The 22,021-nt window shown below is 38.8% G+C and overlaps 3 protein-coding genes across 7 annotated transcripts; 1 reads left to right on the forward strand and 2 right to left on the reverse strand.

Annotated features, from left to right (window-relative positions):
* Positions 1-50: 50 nt before the first annotated feature.
* Positions 51-504, reverse strand: LOC133996715 (guanine nucleotide-binding protein G(I)/G(S)/G(O) subunit gamma-7-like). The gene is made up of 2 exons (XM_062436340.1): positions 403-504; positions 51-176 (listed from the first exon to the last, which is right to left on the reverse strand). The coding sequence occupies exons 1-2, from the start codon at positions 493-495 to the stop codon at positions 51-53; spliced, it is 219 nt and encodes a 72-aa protein (XP_062292324.1). The 5' UTR covers positions 496-504.
* Positions 505-2,973: 2,469 nt separating this feature from the next.
* Positions 2,974-14,024, reverse strand: g3bp2a (G3BP stress granule assembly factor 2a). Of its 4 annotated transcripts, none has more exons than XM_062431902.1 (13): positions 13,871-14,024; positions 11,931-12,049; positions 11,763-11,844; positions 11,027-11,200; positions 10,682-10,772; positions 10,445-10,550; positions 10,126-10,306; positions 8,665-8,748; positions 7,784-7,886; positions 7,636-7,695; positions 7,346-7,477; positions 7,098-7,216; positions 2,974-6,274 (listed from the first exon to the last, which is right to left on the reverse strand). In XM_062431902.1, the coding sequence occupies exons 2-13, from the start codon at positions 12,023-12,025 to the stop codon at positions 5,993-5,995; spliced, it is 1,509 nt and encodes a 502-aa protein (XP_062287886.1). In that variant the 5' UTR covers positions 12,026-12,049; positions 13,871-14,024; the 3' UTR covers positions 2,974-5,992. The 4 variants fall into 4 exon arrangements, with proteins under 4 accessions (XP_062287886.1, XP_062287873.1, XP_062287879.1 ...); XM_062431889.1 differs by having other exon boundaries at positions 7,089-7,216; XM_062431895.1 differs by having other exon boundaries at positions 7,346-7,480.
* A 1,531-nt stretch (positions 14,025-15,555) lies between these two features.
* Positions 15,556-21,007, forward strand: si:dkey-31c13.1 (uncharacterized protein LOC100002197 homolog). Of its 2 annotated transcripts, none has more exons than XM_062431913.1 (9): positions 15,556-15,830; positions 16,054-16,205; positions 16,599-16,715; positions 16,947-17,099; positions 18,091-18,269; positions 18,469-18,674; positions 18,853-19,091; positions 19,303-19,478; positions 19,977-21,007. In XM_062431913.1, exons 1-9 carry the CDS (start codon positions 15,689-15,691, stop codon positions 20,833-20,835), a joined length of 2,223 nt encoding a protein of 740 aa, XP_062287897.1. In that variant the 5' UTR covers positions 15,556-15,688; the 3' UTR covers positions 20,836-21,007. The 2 variants fall into 2 exon arrangements, with proteins under 2 accessions (XP_062287897.1, XP_062287906.1); XM_062431922.1 differs by having other exon boundaries at positions 19,868-20,065.
* Positions 21,008-22,021: the final 1,014 nt, after the last annotated feature.

The raw sequence follows: 22,021 nt of genomic DNA on the forward strand, positions 1-22,021 counted from the left end.
TGCTGTGTGTTATAGTCATCAGAAACACTGGTCATCTATAGTCAGGACTGTTAAAGCAGCACACAGGTCTTCTTATCTTTGAACGGGTTGGACGAGGCAGCGATGCCGGTGAGCAGAGGGTCACTGCATCTGTGGTCCTGACAGTACTGGACCAGGTCTGCTGCAGTGAGGGAGATCTTTTGGGACAAAGGTGGACAGGATAACATTACGTACAGGATATAACACAATGTAATAATTAAGAAAAAAAATACTTCAAAAACACATAGAGGACATCCTGTTTTAAATAACAGATATGGAGCATCCTGGTACACTTTATACTTTGTGAATCATGCAAATCTTAAGTGGAGCAGTTCAGATATGTGGTAATGTGCAGCTACTATACACGTAGTTTTTCTTACGTACCTTAAGTCTCTCCATGCCTGCCTCCACCCGAAGCTGGTCCACCAGTTTTTGAGCCTGAACAACACTGTTACTGCTGCACATCTTTCCTGACATCAATTGTAGTATAAGACTCCTATGACCGTATGTTGATTCAATATCCTTCTTCAAAACCAAAAGGAGCAACAAGAAAATGATTTCAAGCAGTATTTTTTGCCTGATCCAGAAAGTCGGCTCAGGTTGTGCAAGACAGTCCAGCCAGAGAGGCTCCTGAGTCTCCTTTTTGACCCACACCCCCCTTTTTATTCACTGTTGGGGCCACCTCAAAGGCCATGTGATATTAAAGGTCATATAACACAGTTCTGGAAATGTCACAAACATCACACATCACTTCAAAGTCACCACTCATGAAAAGATGAGGCACTATGCTATGCTTCAGATATGCTGTCCTTTAAGCTACAATTATAAATAGGTTAAAAAAAGGTGGTATGATTTATTTATTTCTGCAATAATAATAATAAGGCGGGGCATTTGAGGTTTTAATTTGGTTTAATGTGTTCTTTGTTGGTACAAATACAAGGTGTAAAAGAAATGGCCAAACATACATTTTAAGTAAATGACACATTACAGTGGGCATGCAATAATGATAGTGATAATTATAGGACAATTCAGCAAGGACTGGTATCCTGGTATACACAGTGGCTATACAATCAATTAAGAGTACACCACCGATTTAATATTGCAATACATTACCCACAATGCAAGTCCACTGCCAACAGTTTGGTCTGAAATTCAGGTGTGCTACGCTAATAACAGCTAATTTAGCCTCAAGCAGATATGAAATGTGGGCAGATTTCTTTCATTTTCAATGACATTTGTCAGATTTCACACAGCTCCACCTGGAGACACAAAAGGCTTTATATTACTTTTCTTTCTTTTTTTTTTTACATGCAGTAAAACTCCTCAGCACCTAGGTTTGATTTGAAATATTGTATCTACTTTTTTCCTTTGTGAATTAAACTTATGCAATATTTTTAATCATTGTCACACATAAAACATTTAAATCATGACAAACTTGGGGCATTAAGCGCAGTATGGACATGGTCAATAAACGTAATATCTCAGTGAAGTACAAAAAAGAAGGAAGAAGTCATATGATGAATATTATCCAATAAATTCTTAATGTCAAAATGTCCTGATTATACTTAATAAATTGAATTTTTGGAAGCATCCATTCAGTGTGTGGATACACTTTCATGACAAAATGAAGGTCAGCAAGGAGGTAAAACTCTGGTTGGGAAATAAATGCATTCATCAGAAAAATACTGGATTATGTCTAGAAAAAAGGTGTTTATGCTGAATATACTCCCCCAAGGTTGCTGAAACCTTAAAATCCCCCCAATACCCCAAAAAATAAGGTCATGACCTCAATCCCCACCGACAGCTGCAGCTCTGACACCATCTTCCACACGTCTGCTCTAATGTCTGAGTTCACTGTGGTTATTCTTTGAGTGCGTTCACACAAGTACCCTTGTTTTGATCATATTCAGGAACATGAGAAATGTGGTTATCCAAATCCCCCATAACAGTTTCCAGGTTTCTGATAAGCTGCGTCCAGCCGTGTCCTGTTTGTGCTCTTTAGCGTGTCATCCGTGACCCTTCTGTTCATCTAACTCAAGGCCAAAGCACTGAGCTGCAAGCTGATGCACGCTGCAATTAAAGTAATTAACATTTTGTTGATAAAATGATGTTGAGCAACCAATTAGTGAAGCAATCCACAATAACTGGGGTTTTCAACCCCCCCCCCAACTTACCTGCTTAGCTTTGCTCAATTCCTGGATGCCTTTAGGATCATGATTGTTATTTGATCCCATAGACACTCTAAAACTGAGCCTGGACACACTGCAAACTACACCAAATGCATAAAATTGTCTGTCTGAAGGTATTTATTTGTTTCTGACTCTGGGAAAGTGGATAAAACCGCCTCCTCTTCCAGCTGATATATCATACCTACCTTTCACATTCTCCCACATAATCCAGTCAGTGGAGACCTTCATGATGCTGGACGGCTTGTACAGCCTAACTGGCTTTCTTCCAGCTAAACAGTAGATACTGGATCTTCAGGAAGATCCACACTACACAGTAGGTCAGTTTCTGGGTGGTATTTTCCGCAATCCAACAAGGAATCAAAGAGGTTATCTAAAACGTCAAAATGCTGGATGTGTAACAAATCACAAGACTGATTAAATTATTTTCTGCATGCACGAGAGTAACAACTGTGAACGTTTAAGTATGTAAATGGAAAAACTCATAAATGTTTAAGGGCCCTTTAAACGTCAGTCTCATTTATGAATAACAAAAGTTTAATGACAACCAAAACTTGTGAAGTTCAAAATATTGATGAAAAAAACAGACAACGGTCATTTTACTTATTTACCGTTTGTGCACCATCTTCAAAGATTGAGACAGGTACCACATCTGTACACGCCTGGAGCAAATCTTACAGCTACTTGTGTTCTCTGCTCATCAGTGTGTAACAACAGCCTGTTAAACACATGATCTCTAATGTAAGTAACCTGTAAACATGACAAACGGTATGAGTGGTGCTGATATCAGTAGTTTATTGTATGTTAAATCCAACACATTCAAAATGGAAAGGAAAGAAAACAAAACAAAAAATTAAAATAAAATAAGGCAAAAATAAAAGATTTTCCACCTGCAACGGTTTTGTACTAGCAACAAGTAAAAAGGGTAAACACAGTAAATTAAGATGGCAGCCAACTGTTTACCACACCTGCTAAAGCCAAAGAAGGTTCTTCTATTTCCACTCAAAAAGGACTGGAATGATTCACAATGTGGATCCACTCTACTGCATTTCAACCACAGGAAAGTTTACAGTTACAGTTTGGAGAAGGGCAGGCAGGTCCTTGAAGACCTCAGTGAAAAAGATCCAACCGTAAAATTGATAAACGCTCAGACATTTTTCTTTTTTTTTTTGTTTAAACCACCACTGAGATGTTAAAAGCACAGATTGGTCTGAAAGCATGATGGCTCTTCTTCACCATTCTCTTAATCGACCTCTGCTGTAAAAGTATGATTGCAGTCAAGTGCCCGTGTTATGCAATTTACCTGAAAAAATAAACATTCGGGGGTTTAGGCACCCGTGAGAACTGTTAAAATACTCTAGGACCTGAAAAGACAAAAACTGATATTTCTCAAAATGATGTGAAAATAGTTTTTTTATCTCAGCTATAAGGAAGTGTAGCCGAGCTTTACTGAGGGAAAACTACATTAAATGCGCATTAAATCATGTTTAAACTGCAAGACAGCAAAAATTTCAGGCTGTTTGTTTAATGCCAGATGAAAAATTTGGAGAGGTTGTGTTCAAACTGACAAGATTGTCCCAGAAAGGTTGGAAATAGTGCAATACCACCAGACAAGGAAGACCTCATTAGCATGTTTGTCCAGGAAAATGCTACATCAATTTTTCACTTCCCATTTCAGTGCAAGATAACAAAAATAACATAAAACATCTCATGTTGTGTCATGTTTTCTTTCCCAGCTGAAACCAAGATCTTCCCTCCCTACTGAGTGGTAAAAAGAAGAAAAAGAAATAAAGAAGAAAAAAAAAAGAAAAGCCTATTGGTATGGCATTCACACTGACTGTAAAAAATAAATGAATATAATAAGCACAATGAATAATCAGCATTATGAAAATACAAATGCATAAACGGCTAGAAAAAGTGAGCACAATTATTTGCTAGTCTGTGGGCTGAAACTATGGCCAGCCCACCCACACAGATTACAAAATTGTTGCTGAAAAAAGAACAGTCTGACAATTTGTGAGTCCAGGAATTAACCCGAGTGCTGCCATGAGTTGCAAAAAACTACCGTCAGACTGAAAGTAAGGAAACAGTGTCTGAAACATTGAGACAATTTCCTCTTCCCAAACCTCAGTTCACTGAAATCATCCTCGTGTAGAGCTATGACTCGTTAAAACCAAGGACAAAGCATATCACTGTAACCACCTTTAATGTACCTTTTGTCTTTTTCTTTTGGGAGTAGTTCTTCATGTGCACCTCTTAAACCATTTAACAACAAACAGAACTTGAGGCACCTATTGTCTCTACAAAACCCAGAACAGACACAATACAAAACAAATGTACAAAACTCACAGCAGATCATCTTAGGTAGTAAAACAGTATGGAAAAATCAAAATATGCACCAGAAAAAAAACAACCTTTAATCGTGTGAATACTGCAAGTTTTTTTTTTTCCTTAAATCTGCTCCCAGTAGACAATAGTTCAAAATGAGCAGCTCCACATTAGGAGGCAGCGAGCCTCGAACTGCAACGCTTTGTTTTATTTTTATTTTTTTCTTAGTAAGACTGGAAAAGGTGAAATAGAAGGCACCATCATGCTTTTATCAAGTCGAAAGAGAGAAATGAAAAATTATTACGCAAAAAAACAAAAAACATACAGTAAACTGATTTTTGCTGTACATTTATTCTGTTACTCTGCACTTAAGACAGAAAGGGAGGGAAGAGGGAGGGAGATGTCCGTCCCAGTTTTGCGCTTTAGCTGGCAGGGAAAAACATGGAGAGAGAGAAAAAAACCAAACCAAAAAAAACAAAAAAAAACAAACCAAAACTTGGAATCAAAAGAAAAATGGAGCGAGCCGCCATCATTACCACCACTCTTCTATTCAGCTTTTGTTTCTTGTTTTATCCTTTGTCCCTCCACTCGTTTGGTGAAAAGTCAAGGATTTGAGCTTTTTTCTTATTTATAAATGAGGAAAAAATATAATGTAGATTTGCTTGTCATCTTGTCCATCCAGCAGTAATTGAAGCGTAGTTTTGGGTCAGAAATGTGAAAAGTACATTGGTCACAGCAGACAGGCGCTGTGAGCGAGGCCTGCCCCGTTAAGTCGTATCGCTTTGAGACAAACAGGTCTCTCCAGCTGCGTTCCGAGCATGGTTGTCAATGTAACACGACAAAAGTACCCATTAGTGCATATTGATGAGTGCATTATGCAATTTTGAAGCAGTGGTCTCTCAAAAAAGGAAAAAAGTAAAAGGCAAGCTTTTCCCCTGGAACTGCACAAATTTTTGCATCTCACTCTTTTCCAACAGTAACGGGCAGAAAACTACCATATAAAATGTGCAATAGAGGGATTTTCGTGAAGCAGCGCCCCAGTTAAGTCAAGGCATATAATCTCTTTTCCAAATGATGGGCTGTATTATCGTAGTTACAAGTCTTTATCAGTCCCTCCTAATGTGGCAGATTACTCCTGGTTGGTTTGCCTTTTTTCACGAATTTACAAATTAAAGTTTGTGAATTCTTGAGATACCCCCCCAAAAAAGGACGCTCAGCTCACAACTAATAAGCGAATTTTTTGTTTGCTTATTTTTTGTTTTGTCTATTTCACAAACAAATGGTTGACAGGTTGTGTCACATTCCAAAGCAAAGGGGGAACAAAAAAATTAAAAAAACAAAACGAAAAAAACAAACAAAAACAAATATATACGTTTATACATGAAGATTTCTTTTCGTTAACGAGAACGGTTGAAGATGAAGAACACGGTACTACTTCCACACTGCAGGTGGTGCTCTTCTCAGCGGCGCTGGGTTGTGAAGCGACCTTCACCCTGGCCGCCGGAGCCCCTTCCAGAGCCCATGCCAGGCTTGGGGGCCATGCCACTCCGGGGTGGTGGTCCCCTCCCGTCTCGTTCACGCATCATTCCGCTTCCCACGATACCCCGTGAACCTCCAGGACCCCGGTCGTTGCGCCTCATGTCCCGACGTTCGTCTCCTCCGCCGCGGGTCTCTCGCTCTCGCACCGCCCTCGTCTTCTTCTCCTCCACATTCAGACGCACTTCACCACGGAACATGATGGGCTAGAGGGAAGGAAAAAAACGAGGTCATTACGGGAGAAACCAGAACTTAATATTTCCACGTCCATTTCACAACCCACATCATTCACTGGTTTGCACACTGGTTTGTTCATCTATGAGAGCATCGTTACACATCACACCGGTCTCATCTGATGAGTTCATCCAGCGTTTCCCTGCCTGTAAAATGTTCTAATCACTGAGGCCGTGTTCAGACTGAAATCATTTGAATTACAAAACAGGATTTATAACCTGAACATTTGCTTTTTTAACCCATGTTGTACAATCCTCTCTCAGAGTTTTATAAACTGTTGTTAAGTGTCCCAGCATCTGATCCAACATGGAGGTATTAAAAAATTACATAAAAGTAGATCCAGGCTTAACTTTTATGACGGCCCAATCCAGTTGTCTTTCCGGAAAGCATTACGATGGCCAATCAAATAAGTGCAAGCCACTGTTGTAGGTTGAGCCCTACAGCAGCCAATTCTAGCTTTGCAGAAAAATACTGCTGCAGTGAAAACTTCCCTGAACTGTCAAATTCTGCTTCAAAGCCAAACTGCCCTTCTTTTGATGCTCTTTTTTATGCAATACTTAAAATTGGTCTGAACACAGCCTTGGATACTCTGTTAATAAGTGTAATTTGATGATCAAATCAAATCGGGAAACATTATGTACTCATAACAGACAATATCTTTTAGCATTTCATGTCTTATTGATGTTTTACCCATCTGTGAAATCCAGTGTTGAGCTAATTGTAAGAAATGTGTCACCAAACCGCCACCAAATGAATGAAAGTGGGTAATGAAAAGTCAATACATGCCCCTTCTACCTTGGCCCCCAGGATTCTCTGCACCGGATCAGAGTCATCAAAGACCACAAAACCAAAGTTGGGAAGCTTCCCACCGACACCCTTGGTGTTGATCCGCAGCTCAACTACATTTCCGTACGCTGCAAAATGGAAAAAAAAAGATATTATATAATTAAACTTAAATTTATCCACAATCAGAAACAGACATTGATTATTTTAAACTGAATAGAGAGTGCATTGATGATGTCTTGCTTTGTGAGGAAACATACTCATGAAGAAATCTTTGAGCTCGCTCTCATCGATGTCATGTGGGAGGTTGCCGACAAAAAGCTGATGGCTGTCTGGGTAGCGGACAATCCGCCTGCTGTCCATGTCACCAGATTCAGCATCGCCTCTGCCACCTGCTGGTCAGAACGAAACGGCAGGAAGAAAAATATCAGAAGTCAAGTAAAACTCATCCAACCTGTAAGAAGACGATCACTGAATAGTCTCACTGAGTAAGAATAGTCATGAAACAAGATTATTAATTAATTAACACAAACGTGACTTAAATCTTTACCTTTGTTAACAAAACTTAAGTGTGGTTTTCCCGTTTGTGACTCCGAAGATGCAACACCATCTATTAGTGACAAAGACACATGCAGAGAGTAAGAATAAACCAAATAAAAACTCTAACGGTGATTTGGGGGAAATTGTTTGGGCAGTACCAGGTCGGGGGCCCCGCTGAGTGAAGGTCGGTCTGTCACGTGTGCGCTGGTCTCGGGGTCGGATGGGTGCTGTCTGTGTCTCCGGCTTGGCTTCAACTCTGGGCTGTATGGAGAAGGTGTCACCAAACCAATCACTCATCACTTTCACAATGGATTTACTTTCAATCAGCTGAAGTCAGCTAATCATAATATTTGTGTTTATTCGTTCCAGGTCTTTAATTTTGTTGCAGTGCTCACTGATTTGGGCAGTGACACAGGAGAAATACATTTTCTGAGGTAATCGTTTGTCCCATCAACCTCTTTTAGTTATATTGATCTTTCGATAGGAAAGAACTTTATTCTAAAATCATACATTCCTATGGTGTATTGGGTTATACCATTTAAACCTTTAGCTTTTAAAAGGTTTGATTAAGGACTCTCCTCGGCCACTCCAACTTTCACTCATCTGCTTTTGAGTTTTTGCTGTGTTGATGCATCAGTATCTACATTTGACAAGTACTTAAGTTGGAGCATGAAGATGTATAAATTGTTTGGACAGATAAGTTGTTTTTCTCTTCTAGACTAAACTCATTAGTCACATTTCTATTAATCAACTACAATGGCAGGCAGTAGTTCTAGTACACAAATGTGAACAAGCTTAGATGCAAAAAAGAAGCAAAATATTACCTTATTTGTAATTCTTATCTGTAATTACTTGAAGTTTTAAAAGGGCACTATGTCTATAACAAGCTGTAGAAAATACTGTGGTAGACTACTGCATAGTGTTGTATAGACTGTATAATGAGCCCTTTATTGGTAATATGCTGCAATATACAGTTCATTTTATTAGAATGTTTTTGTAATGATAGTCCACATTTTAATGTTGGGTGGTGGTTAGTTACCTGTGAGCTTGGAGCTTTAACAACATGTGGAGACATTCCAGAGGGAGGCAGGTTTTTACTGGTCACTGAGGCCCAGGAGAAAGCCTGTGAGCGATGCAGTAATCGAATGGTTAGAGCTACAACAACATACTAAAATATTGGTGGGTATATCATTGGACAGAGTATGTAACTGTTGGACTCAGTGATATGCTTCTGGTTTGTGCCTTTGACAATCTTAATTTGAGAATAAAGTACATTAATCCATTTTTTTTTTTTAAATCTTATTGGAAAAATATTGACTGTGTGGGAGCAGACCAGGGTACCACGTGCACTGAGGTACCCTGTTTACTGTAAATCTGGTTATGCATGCAGCCGGTCAGTAATCAGATTCCTCTCCATCTTTATTTTTGAAGCATAGCTTTCTTAATTTAACTGTATTAATAACAGAGGACGCTGCAGTCCGATTTTTTTTTAGCGTGTCTGTGCCAGAATAGACTGGTGGTGCGGTGAGAGGCAGGCGGACGGAGCACAGCTTTTCATCAGTCCCAAATACATCTGATAGTGGTTATCGACTTATTTAGACTTCCAGAGGATACTTTGTGTTGCAGTCAGATTTTGGATGGAATTCATCCACTCATGTAATTATCTCTTTTGGTTTTAGCAGCTCCGCCGTCACTTCCCCCGTGTGGACCAGGGGTTCTCCAAACTATGAAAGCATAACCTCTCCATTTATCCTCCCAAATCGGGCCAATACGCTTCTGCTACACCAGAGTGTGGGCAAAAAATAGAAACCAATGCAGGCAGACTCTCTGAGACACTCAGATCATGACCTCTCACAGACTTCATGTTTTGATCAGAGCTGAAAAGTGATGTGATGGACTAGCTACCTGCCTGCTGATGACCTACTTTAATTAACAAATCAGTCTGTTATTGTTTGGGGGACAAGACGTAGAGTAATGAGGGGAACAAGCAGCGCAGACTGTGCCAAGTTAAAAAAGGTAATTAACGCAAAAATGATTGTCCAGCTTCCTAAGCTGAATAATAGAATAAAAATCCAGTTACCCGTACAGAGGAAATCTGTGCTCTTTACGAGAAATCTAGCTGGAAAGATCAGGTATCTCTTATCCTGTGCCCTGATAACAGAAACCAGGTTTCTCGAAATTACTCAGTTACTCAAGTGCATGTAAAACACATCGATTACAGACCTTCAGTTATAAGACCTCACAGATTCAGTGAACTGAACTAGCTACAGTAATCTTATTCATGGAAAGTACTGGGGGAGTATTTCCTTGGTGCTGTTGCCAAGTGCTTGCTCATGGGGGAATGTTGGGTCTCTTTAAATTAAATTAAATTAAAGAGTTTGGTCTAGTCCTGCTCTATGTGAAAAGTGCCTTGAGATAACTTTTGTTGTGATTTGGTGTTATATAAATAAAAACTGATTGATTGACACATGTAAACTAAGCGGAAAAACATCGACCTCACCTTGGGAGGCTCCTGGGTATTTGGTGGGGACTCCACAGGGACTGGTGAAGGGGCTTTCTCCTCCATCTCTTCCAGAACCTTCTCATCTACTTCAGGCTTAATCTCCTCAACTTTGGGCTCTGGTTCAGGCTCTGGCTCAGGTTCTGGAGCTGGCTCCTCCATGGGCTCCTCTACTCCATTACTGCAGAGCACAATCCAGAATGATTTCACCCCCCACATATAGATCAACTTTAACAGGCAAAATAATGTACGCTATGTTAAAAAAAACAAAGGCAAACATTTAAATATAATATCATAGTTATGATAAGTTTTAGCTTACGTGACGGGGTGAGGTTCATAGTAGGTGGTGCTGTTGGGGCTTTCTTGAAGCGGCTCGGGGGACTGCTGCCTCTCTTCTGGCTCCTCTTCAACTTCCTCCTCTGATTCTAAGTGAAAAAGCACAAAGAAACAAATTGAGAACGTATTTGCATGAGTGGCCTTTGAATTCAACCATGAACACAAGCTAAAAGCTCACAAACAAACAAAGGTCTTTATTGTATATTTATGAACATTTTACCCTCATCAAGCTCAGCTTCAGAGTCCCCAAAAACCTCGTCCTCGTAACGGAAGATGTCATTGTGGACGTAGAACTTGTTTGCCACTGAACCCTAAAGAAAAGCAAAAAACAAAAATCACATTTTGCTTGCTCAACAGCATAAATTTGAAAAACCACAAAGCTAACCACATATTAGTATCTTGTGAACTAGACATTTATTTAAGGAATGCTGGTTTTCTTTCAGATAGTCCCCCTGAGTAATTTTAGTTTAGCAACAGCAACTCATTTTGTTTTACTAGCTCTGTTTGATCCAAATTTTTTAGTTAAAATTAAAAAATGAAGAGACTGAAAGGTAGATGTACTCACCTCTGGAGCAAGCACAAAAGTTTGCATGAACTTCCTCATGGGCTGACCATTGTTGGACAGTTCTCCCAGGACTTGCACCACCACTCCATCACTTAGTGTGGCGTGGGCATCCACATGCCTGATCTTTGTGTGGCATTCACTAAACTGCAGAGACATGACCTTCTTGTGGATTTCCTAAGAAATAGAGTGTAAAGTAGAAAAAAAATGTTATGGAAAAATTGGTTGAAATCAACAAACATCCTCTTGTTATTCTAAAATGGTTTTGTGTTCATTCATTGTGAACAGTAAAAAAAAATTGATTGACACTATGACCGACACTTCAATGCACAAAAGAAATGAGGCTGCAGAACCAGCTACAGAAATATTTAGTTAAACTAATTAGTTGTCATAGTCGGAAATGTTTCGCTTTATGTCTGTTAAGATATTGACAGTTTGTTGCTGCATGTAGTACCATTTCCTGTCACGATATGTTGACATGTGTTCATTTCTTGTGTGCCAACTGCAAAAACAGTATGCTACACTATACAATATAGCACATACTGTGTACAATTAGTATGTTGCATTGAATTAAGAAGAAACTAGTGTCCATTTACTCAAAAAGCATAATAATAGTATAATAAATAAAATTGAGTATAACAGCAACACATGAGGGGAAAACAGAAGAAATGAATAATATTGTATGAGACACCTAATAAACTTTCTTTAAAAAGTGAATCTTCCTTTAGTTTTTACTTACCGCTTGCCCGTACACCGCTTCCGCCAGCTTGCCACTTGGGTCGAGTCCCCCATGAACATAGGAAGAATTCCTCCCATAAAACCTGATGGCACAACAAGATGACATTTAAGTATTCCCCAAAATTCATACATTCATGTATTTTGTACCACGTCACATTTCAGTAATTACCTGTGCAGGAAATCTGGTGCCTTGTTTAAGAGTGTGTAATACTGCCTCACAAACTCCCGCCCTACAAGCAGGGGACTTGGCTTCTCCATCACCATTTCTTTGGTAAACAATATTAAGTGCTGGAAGAGAAAAAAAACAACAACAAGTATTTAGTTGCACTGTCTAAAAATACATGTTGGCACTTATTGCATGTACACACACAGTTGGCAGGTAATTAGGCACACTGAAGTAAAACTAACGCAGTCTATTATTACAGCCCTGTAATACATTTACCTCCATGAAGTTTATAATGTTTAGTTTTTGTTCAGACTTTTTGGAGAGGTGCTGATTAAACTTTTTACGGTCATTTGAGGCTGTGAATAGTATTGCATTATACGGTAGAGGTGTGTCTACTCTCTTATTACTCATACCGCAATTCATTTCAATTGCACCACAACCTAACCGCGCTCACAAAACTGAAAGTAAAGTTGAAGTGCCAAGTCAACATAAAGTGAACATTGTGAACTTTAGAAAACGTGGTTTTGCATTATATACTGCATTAGTTTTAGCCAAGAAACCAGTAGAACGTGAACGTAGGAGAAAATTACGTACGAATTCAAATTAGAGTCAATTATATAAATTATGTACGGTCAGGTCATTCTAAGGAAAGCCTATATATTAATATACATTTAGGTTTATAGTGGTTCAAGCCAACAGAATAGGTGTTTGCGCAGGAAACTAAAGCATAAAAACGTCTATTAATACGTTTCCTTTCTACAGAGCAATGTTTCACTTTCTTTGTCTCACTTTAGGGCCATGTTTCATCTGACCCACATCAAACCTGACAGGAAAAGACAGCTTGCTGGCTAACCTACCAGCTAACATTGAACTGCGCCATCACGTTCATCCAATGAGACAAAGGGGGGAAACCGGCTGTAGATAAAATAGGAAGCGACGATTCAAGGCGTTCAAGACAAGGAGCGCATAAAAGAAGCACTTTATACAATTAAATCCTTTTTTTTTTTTTAAACTGTACAACACATTATTGTTACATACATCTGTTTGTTAAATCAGTGGCCTACTATTTGACAGAGGCCTCCCAATATTTAGGCTAACAACATTTTTTTATCTCTTACATGTGTCGCATGTTCATTACTAGCGATACGTGGTGACAGATGCCTAATTTAAAAAGCATACGTGCATGTTATAGACATTTAGAACTAATTGAAAGCCTATACTGTTAAGTATGTAAGCAAAGCAATACTAATATCAATACTTATCTCATCTTATAACAGCGAAAACGGGGAAAGCAACGTCAAGCTTGCGACATTGCTAGTTAGCAACATTAGCTCTAGGAAAGCTAACTTGTGGCGTCGTCGTTTTTTCCCCTTTTAGCCGGTGGCCACTTTTTCTTTTACTCAAGTATCTCAACAGTTAACATGTTAAGGACACGAAGAAAAATGACAACATATTATATTTTTTGCTGTACTTTAAGAAAAGAAACTTGCACGCTGGTTGCAAACGAGGCGAGAGAAGAGGGAAAAAAACACCAAGCTGACACAACGATAAGCCACTAAAATGTCTACTCGACCCGAAAATGAAGAATACCGCTACTTCAAAATATAATTAACTGTGAATACACGCATTTCTTAATCTTTAGTACAAATGACGTTTAACTTGCGCTAAGTTGAGCGCTAATGCTAGCTCAAAGAAAACAAAGGAAGGAGCCACATATAAATTAGATTAACATTCACACTTCACAACTAATACAGGCAATGTGCGCTGGTTTATACAAGCAGCTACACACGCCATTTGGCCACTTTAAATGATTTAGCTTGCTCTCCCATCGAGCAGCCCGTGATTTTTTGACAAGACAATGCAGCTAATGTTAACATTTAGCTGGTGCGGCGGTTAGCTGGTCAGCCGTGACATAGCAACGGTTGGAGGAGAGCTACACTTACCTTATGAAAGGACCTATCTATGTCGACAGTTTGGGGTTTTTTTTGTAATAAATAAACTACGAGTTAAGTAGTCAGTAAACTGATCCGAAATACAGAGTATCCCAGGTGTATGATGTGATATTTCCCACGCTCCCTCTTTATCTGACAGCCTGTGATCTCTGCTGGACCAGAGATTGAACATTTAAAGTGATAGGCTCCATTTATTGTTTTACCCCTGCAATCTGGGGCGGGGAACCCCCATCGCCGCGGCTCAGCCAATCAGGTGTTTACACTGGGCAACATAAATTTTGACGTCAGACAATAACCCCTTCTTCCTCCCCTTCCCTCCTCCTCCCCCGCAACTTTCTACTAATGCTGGGTCATGTCTAGATTGAAATAAATACACCATAAATAACAAATAAACAAAATAAATACATATCAAACAATAATAAATAATAAGCTTTATTTATATAGCACCTTTAAAAAAACGAGTTTACAAAGTGCTTCACAAACTTTTTACTTTCCTTTGACTTCCTCAGACACTAATTTCCCTTTAATGGTTAATGGAAGCCTATATGAATAAAGTGGTCTTATTCTCCTTAAATTTATTCTGTTTAAAAGAAATGGACCGTCATAATATGTCTTGTGCACTTGTGACAACCGTCCCTATCATCACATGGATGGTAGTCGCACACAAGTTTACAAAATGCTTCATAAACTTTCTACTTTCCTTTGAATTCCTCATATACTGTATCCTGAATAGATTTCCTTTTTAACCCTTAAACAGGCAACGGGCACCAGGAGATACATACATATATACATTTTTTTAAACCTTAATAGGGGCAACGTATCCTGATGGTGATACAACATATAAACTCCAAAATATACGAAATATTTTCAAAATTATAATAGTTAATGTAGGCAATCTGTATTTAAATTAATTTAAAATGTATAGTTTCATTGAAATACAACAACCTAACACATCTCCTGCACCAAGATAACATAAACAGGAAAAATCATTCTTACAGGTGCCTTTTTTAAACTTATATAACAATATTGTGGAGTTTAACCTCTCTGACTGCCTTGAGCTTTACATCTGGAGGAGTCTGGCCCTTGATTGTCTTCCTGACAAAATTCCTGGTCATTTAGCATCTAAAAGGAAAGAAAGCACTAGGTATATCACACCATATAATGCCAACATGTGGCAACCAACCCTGAAGAGACTGTGACAAGCACCAGCAAAGCTAACAACCACATGCTGTAGCGTAGCTAAGAAAACAACTTATGTAAACTATCGCTTTATCTTCATACTTTGTAATGGTAAAGATTGTTTTATTATAAATCCATTGTGTAAAAGCCTAGAAGAGAAAGATAGCTAGGGCCTATTTTTTTTACAGCACATTTAATTTTACTGCGTGTGACTACTGCAAATATTAGTAATAGTAGTAGTGATTTATTAAGGTCCTTATTAGCAACTTTCCAAAAACAATGGGAATAGAAATACATAAATAACAATAAGGGATTAGATCAAAAGGAAAACAAAAATATTAGAGACAGACAGACAGATAGAAAGATAATTAGTAATGTCAATAATGTTACATTCCAGCAGGTGGCGGAATGCAATAATGGCCACTCGCCATGAAACAAAGAGAAGAAGAAGAGGCAGAAGAAAAACAGCAGGGGAAGAAGAAGACGAAGAAGAAGAAGAAGAAGTGGCCCTAAATGGTAACCCTAGATTTGCGAAACTCCCCATTAGTGCACTTGTTTCCGCTCAGTGTCGCTTTGCTCTGCACCATGGATGTTTAATAACAGACTATAAACTGTGTCTGAGTTGTCAGCATGGCAGATATATCTGTCACATCGGGAGCTGCTTTAAAATTTTCTTGTCAGGCCGAGTTTGAAGCACATCGGCGTTCGTACGAGGAGAAAACCAAGACTAAATTTGTCATTTTAAAGAGCGACAGAGTGTTTGGAAAAACTGGTAAGTTTGACAAATAATCAACACTATCAGCCAGCTAGTTTACAGCGAGCTGTTTTAGCTGTGTGAAGTAGTTATAAATCACTCTTCTTGCAGTCAACTAAAGTTAAGGTTGGCTAACTAGATAGCTAAGGTAGTTGCTATTTGCTACCAGATTGTCTGCACAGTGTTTGTATTGCTCCTTCTCTACAAAGACAAATCAGAGGTAATTTCTCTCTGTCCACAGACTTGAATGTATCGGGGAAGGCTATCCACTGGCATCTGAAGACGGTCCCGTATGATGGCACGCCTTTTGTTGTGCTCGGCACTAAAACCTTCATCTGCCACCAGGGGCGAGATAAACATGCCGCTTATAAAAGAAAGAGAGAAGAGAAACTGGTAAGAAGTCCGCACTCACTATCACGTTAGTTTACCAGGAATTAGTCCACACCTGAGCCCGACCGATACATTGTGTAACATTAAATGTGTAATGATAAACTTTCACTCACAACTAAAAAGTACAAAACCGTAAGTTTTTTTGTTCCAAGAAACCACATTTGAGTATGTAGGATATTTATCATATTGTGTTCAAATGCATTGTTTTGACATTATCGGGGATTATTGGCATTTCCTGCATATTTCTGATGCACTGTGTTGAAAACTATCCTAAACACTAAAGGTGTAGCCTACATGTTAAATTTAGTTATGGAAAGTTATGGTTTTGGTGTTGGGCTCCGTCTTCGGATAACACTGACTGTATAATGTATGCTATCCAACAATGATTTCTTTTAGGCACAGCATCACAAAGAAGACCCGGTGTTTGCAGAGACCAGAATACAGACAACAAAAAAAACTGGTTGTCCTGCAGCCATATATGTAGTGCATATATGTAGATTTCCTGATTATAAGGTGAGATACTATGTAATGTAGACTGCTATTATGTCTTGTGAAAGACAGTATTTCAAATATTCCTGTGCATTCTGTATATCCAGCCTTGGTTTTCAACTTCCTTTGTTCACTGAATCATGGTTATTTTTCCGTTTTTACCTTAGCAGACCATATTTGCAATATCCTTGCATACTAAACAATGACAAAAGGTTGAATAGAATTGAGTGTTAGTTCTGAGTTTTGTGTTTCTAGATATACGAGGACACCCCATATCAGAGGCGAGAGAAATCGTCAGCTGTGAGAAAAATGCTAAGAGGAGACCCATCACATGTCAAAACAGAGCAGCTGTTCACTGCTTATTTCCCACATGTGACGGAGCATAAAAACCACCCCATTGTTGGAAAGGTTTGTACCTTATGCTGGTCTTGACCATATATGTTCTGGTTTCACTTCCCATAGGATTCCTTTGTTATTACTGTATATGCAGTTGTTTGGCACTGCCGACTCTCATGGCAAGCAGGACAAGGTATACTTATCAGTCAACTACCTGTTTTTTTACTGAGGATATTGCTGGTGATGCCAGTTTGATCTGCTTGAACTTGAGCCCATTGATGTTAGTATTGAAAAAGCACATAAGAGAGGCTGAAACTGGCAGTCTCAAGGCAGGTGCACGAGGCTCCATTCTCCCTTTTCCTACTTGGAGAAGGTTCTGTCCTCTAGATAAGGACATCTGCAACATTATGCAAAAAGTAAAGACAGGGTCAAGAAAGATTTGTGTCTAGATGGTAACCCTGGATTTACAAAACTCTCACACATGCGCACTTGATTCAGCCCTGCACTCTGCATATGCTTTCATTTGCAGATATACCGGGAGCCCATAAATCTATTTTTGTCTTGCTGAGTTTGAAGCACATCTGCATTCATACATGGAGAATGATGTGACAGTGCTGTGGATAAAGTCTGGTTGGGTTTAGGAAAAAAATGCTTGGTTAGGGTTAGGTAAAGATTGTGGTTTGGGTTAAAACAATCACTTGAAATGTGGTGTGGGTTAAAGTTACTACTTCCTTTAAGTTAGGCAGTCTTCATCGTCATGGCAGCAGTAAACACAACAACATTCATAGTTACAATTTTTTAAAAGCTGTCCCAGTTGGAAATGCAACACTCATGATTGGAAGCAGGAAGCGAACAGCGATCTCCTGTAGCGAAGTTCACTAAGTCCACTTTTTGCAATTAAGTCAAATAAGTCTCTGATCACCAAAGAAAAGTTTTAAGCTGTTTGACAAGTCTATGTTTGCTGAAATTCTACATGACAAAATTGTTGGATGTAAATATGGGTGTACATGTGCAGGACTGAAACTTTTAAACACAAGTTACATTTGGCTTTCACATGTTTCAGGACCTTGTGGAGTCATGGAGGCAAGAGGGATGTGTTATTGAGTACAGACCTGCTCAGGAGAAGGAAGATGGCACTGTTGAGAAGTTGCTCCTTTGTTTGCAGACCCCATGGCAGAAGAGGCTTTTGCTGTTGTATGGGCAGCAAATGTGCTTGCTCGATGCAACGTATCGTACAAGCAAGTAATGTAATGATTGTATCTTCATTAGGTTGTTCATACTTACACAGGCTGATTTGTATTCATCATTTATCTTCAAATCTGCAGGACTGTTCTGCTAAAATGCTAATGTGTTGCTTATTTTTAATCACTGAATCCATCCTCAAAATGTTAGTGGTGCACTGGAGAATGTGTAATACTGATCTATTTAATTTGTCTCTTAGATATTCAGTATACCTCTTCTTCCTCTATGTGAGGACTAATGTAAATTACATTGTGGTTGGAGTCTTCGTCACGCAGTCTCAAAAGAAGGAGGACATCAGAGAGGCATTGGAGGTGTTCAAAAAGTGGAATGCCGACTGGAACCCGTCCCACTTCATGAGTGATTTCTGTGAGGCAGAAATCGGGGCTCTTGAAGAAGTGTTCAAGGGTAAGTATTTAAATCATTTGATTACTAAAGTCCTTTTTTTAAAAGAAAGATTAACTTTGGTTTAGTGGAAGTAGTACAGTCAATCTTAATGTGAAATATAGTGGGAAATAAAACTGTAATTGAATAAGTCAGCTTACGATCAACAAGAGTGAAAATCCTGTACCTCTGATATTCTTAGATAGCAAAGTGTCCCTCTGCGATTTTCATCGGGAGAACGCATGGATTGAATGGACTAGAAAAAAGGATCATGGAGTGACGTGTGAGGAGGAAGTTTTGAAAATGCTACGGGCCATTGCGGACTGTGAGACAACTGAAGAATATGAAAACAGCACCCTCTTCCTCAAACAACACCCTGTCTGGCAGACAAACGAGAGACTGAGAAGATGGTTCTCAACTAAATGGCTTAACCAAACAGAGGTGTGTGTGTGTGTAAATTTCTAGATCATAGCTGTCCTTTTTTGTTCCTGCACAGCAAAATGCTAAAAAGCTTGAAACATTTTAGGCCAGTGCATCTTTAAAGTTTGAAGATAAAACCTGTTTTGTGTTTTCTAGCACTGTAGTGCAAATATTCACCTTGAATTCCTTATGAATATGATTGTAATAACCTTGTATGTATGTCCTGAATTAGAGATGGGTTAATGTATTCAAGAATGACGACCTAAAGGTGGCTCTCTACACAAACAATGGAGTTGAGAGACAAAATGAGACGCTCAGATACTCGTACCTGAAGGGCTACAAGAACTGCAGTCTCAGTGAGACCATCATGGTTATTGTGCAGGATTTCCTGCCAAGATCTTATCAAAGGTAAGAATACTAAAGAGCCAACAAACCAAAGACAGAAAACCAAAATGAACTTTAAAAGTGTTAGGCTCCTGTGTTTGCTTGTTGTTTAGTTGAATAAATGTACTTGAAGGGATTACACTATATCCTCTAACCCTCTTGTACTAAATAGTAACAATAATTTAAAGGCGCAGTGTAAGATTTAGTGAGTTCCAGGAAAAAAAACAAAAACATATATAAATACATATTGTCTCTGTCTTCCAGCACACTTGATTTGAAATTAAATGATTGAGTTTAAGTACAGAATTAGTATGACAGTATATACAGCCAGGTCATATGAGTATTATAGAAACTGAAATGTATATATACTGTCATATTAAGTCTGTACTTAAAACTCTATCATTTAATTTCAGATCCAGTATGCTGGAGGACAGAGACAAAATAGTTATTGTCCAAATACATGTGTTCCTAACCATCTATAATGTGGTATGAATAATTAATTAAATCTTTATCTGCCCACAGATACATTGAATTGAACGTAAAATGTTCAAGTGATTACCAGGTATACAGCCAGAATGTGCCACCATACCTCAAAGACAAGCCACGAATTGTGGCTGAGCACATCATGACAAGGCACCAGGAGTCACTGATGTTCACCGAGGGCCAAGTAACATCTGCAGGGGAGGCCAGCTTCAAAGTCAACTGTCAGACGACATCACAAAAGTACAGTGTGTCCTTTGGATCAGAGAGTCGGATGCCATCGTGTACATGTAAAGACTGGCAGAAAAACCTGCTCCCATGTAAGCACTTCTGTGTAGTGTTTAACCTGGTACCTGGCTGGAGTTGGGATAGTCTCTGCCTCGCATACAGAGAGAACCCTCTGTTCATGCTTGATGAGTTGTGCCTCAGGCACTCTATTGACAGCTCAGGTACCTCTGTACCATCATATACAGGCTGCCACTCTACAGTGACCAACGTCTCTGAATCTGAGCAACAAACCTATGCAGGCTGCCACTCTGTAGAATCATCCTCCAGCTCCACAGTCCTCACCAACCCCAGTACAAAAACATGGAAACACCAGAAGTGTAGTACTCTGTTAAAAGAACTGACAGACAAGGTCTACCTCCTCCAAGACGAAAGCTGCATGGACAGGATGATAGAGAAATTAGAGGGCCTTCTGGAGGACGTGAAACAAAACACTCCGAATGATGGCTCCCTTGTCCTGTTGTACACACCCCTAGTTAAGAAGAGGAGTTCAGGGGCTGCCGAGCACCCCAAACCTCTGAAGAAGACCAGAAGAAAGCTGCCATTATCGGGCGGAGTTGGGCACTGCACAGACATAGCTACAACAAAGACACATATATCAGTTAATCTACAATAACAATAATGTTACATGTTGTAACATTAGCCACTAACTTGCTGTTGATGTTTCACTTGGTTTCTCTGAGTTCTTGTTTTATCTCATTGCAGGGATGATTGATGTTCATATTTTGTACATACTTTTTCCACATTTGTATAAATGTTATGTTAACAGTGCGTGTGAGTGTGTGGGGTCATGTGTATATAATTAAACATCAAATTATCAACTTGTTAATATTGTTGTTGTATTGTAATGTCTGTGTCTGAATTACTTTTTAGACTTTACATATGTGCTCTTAATACTTAATACAAAAGACAAACAAGCAATATGTTCTATGGCTACAAATCCAAAACAAGAGAACATTTATAATAACAAAATCTTATCAGATGGGGGTCCATTGTCTAATTTGTGTCAGTTTAGGGGCCCTTGACATGAAAAAGTTTGAAAACCACTGACATAGCCTACCTTGACAATTGAAATGACAAACAAACAGCCACGGAGGTGACTTTTTTTTTCAGAGTAGTGCATCTGATCTTTTCCAAAATCACTGGAGTGCTCTATTAGCATAAGGCAAATTATCTTATGTTAATTTAATGTTTCCTATGTTGTGAAACAGGAATGCAGGATATGAGTGTCTTTTTACATAAATGTCACTGAGGTTTTGAGTAATCAATGTTAAAATCAAAATGTCAGCTTAATTAACAATACCTAAAAAGACAGAAATACAGAATCACTGTTAAAAGACTGTCAAGCGTTGCCAAATTTATGAAACTGTTTCATGTGATAGACAGCAGGCAAATTTGACTGACTATCCAGGTTGTAGGTGCTCCGGCTTCAACAAATGAAGATTTTGAGCACCACCAAGTGGACTAAAAAGCTTTGTGTCTTACTCTTTGGGTACAGCATAAAAACACTTTTTCTCTTGACCAAATGCATCATTAACCAATCATTTTGGTCATAGAAATATTATCAAATTTGAAAAATATAACAAACATAGAATAAGTCAGTTTATATACTGTGTTGCTTTGATGGGAAAAAAGTTGAATATGAGAGAGAACAGTATGGCCCTTATCTAATAATCAATACATTAATAAATGTACCCTGGCAAGGGATATGATACATTTTCTGGAACGAACGGTATCGGAAAATAATATAATACAAGGTCAATTTTAACATGTTTTGGTTGCTATGACTGAAAAACTGGACA

The sequence above is a fragment of the Scomber scombrus genome, chromosome 2 (assembly GCF_963691925.1).
Source record: "Scomber scombrus chromosome 2, fScoSco1.1, whole genome shotgun sequence".
NCBI lineage: Eukaryota > Metazoa > Chordata > Actinopteri > Scombriformes > Scombridae > Scomber > Scomber scombrus.

Coding starts and splice junctions, on each gene's coding strand:
- g3bp2a (XM_062431880.1), bottom strand. CDS start 12,025: ATGGTGATGGAGAAGCCAAGTCCCCTGCTTGTAGGGCGGGAGTTTGTG. Junction 11,845..11,930: donor GCACCAGATTTCCTGCACAG/GTAATTACTGAA, acceptor TTGTGCCATCAG/GTTTTATGGGAGGAATTCTT. Junction 10,773..11,026: donor CTTTTGTGCTTGCTCCAGAG/GTGAGTACATCT, acceptor GCTTTTCTTTAG/GGTTCAGTGGCAAACAAGTT.
- si:dkey-31c13.1 (XM_062431913.1), top strand. CDS start 15,689: ATGGCAGATATATCTGTCACATCGGGAGCTGCTTTAAAATTTTCTTGT. Junction 16,716..16,946: donor GTAGATTTCCTGATTATAAG/GTGAGATACTAT, acceptor TTGTGTTTCTAG/ATATACGAGGACACCCCATA. Junction 19,479..19,976: donor CTGCCAAGATCTTATCAAAG/GTAAGAATACTA, acceptor ATCTGCCCACAG/ATACATTGAATTGAACGTAA.
- LOC133996715 (XM_062436340.1), bottom strand. CDS start 495: ATGTCAGGAAAGATGTGCAGCAGTAACAGTGTTGTTCAGGCTCAAAAA. Junction 177..402: donor CAGGCATGGAGAGACTTAAG/GTACGTAAGAAA, acceptor TTGTCCCAAAAG/ATCTCCCTCACTGCAGCAGA.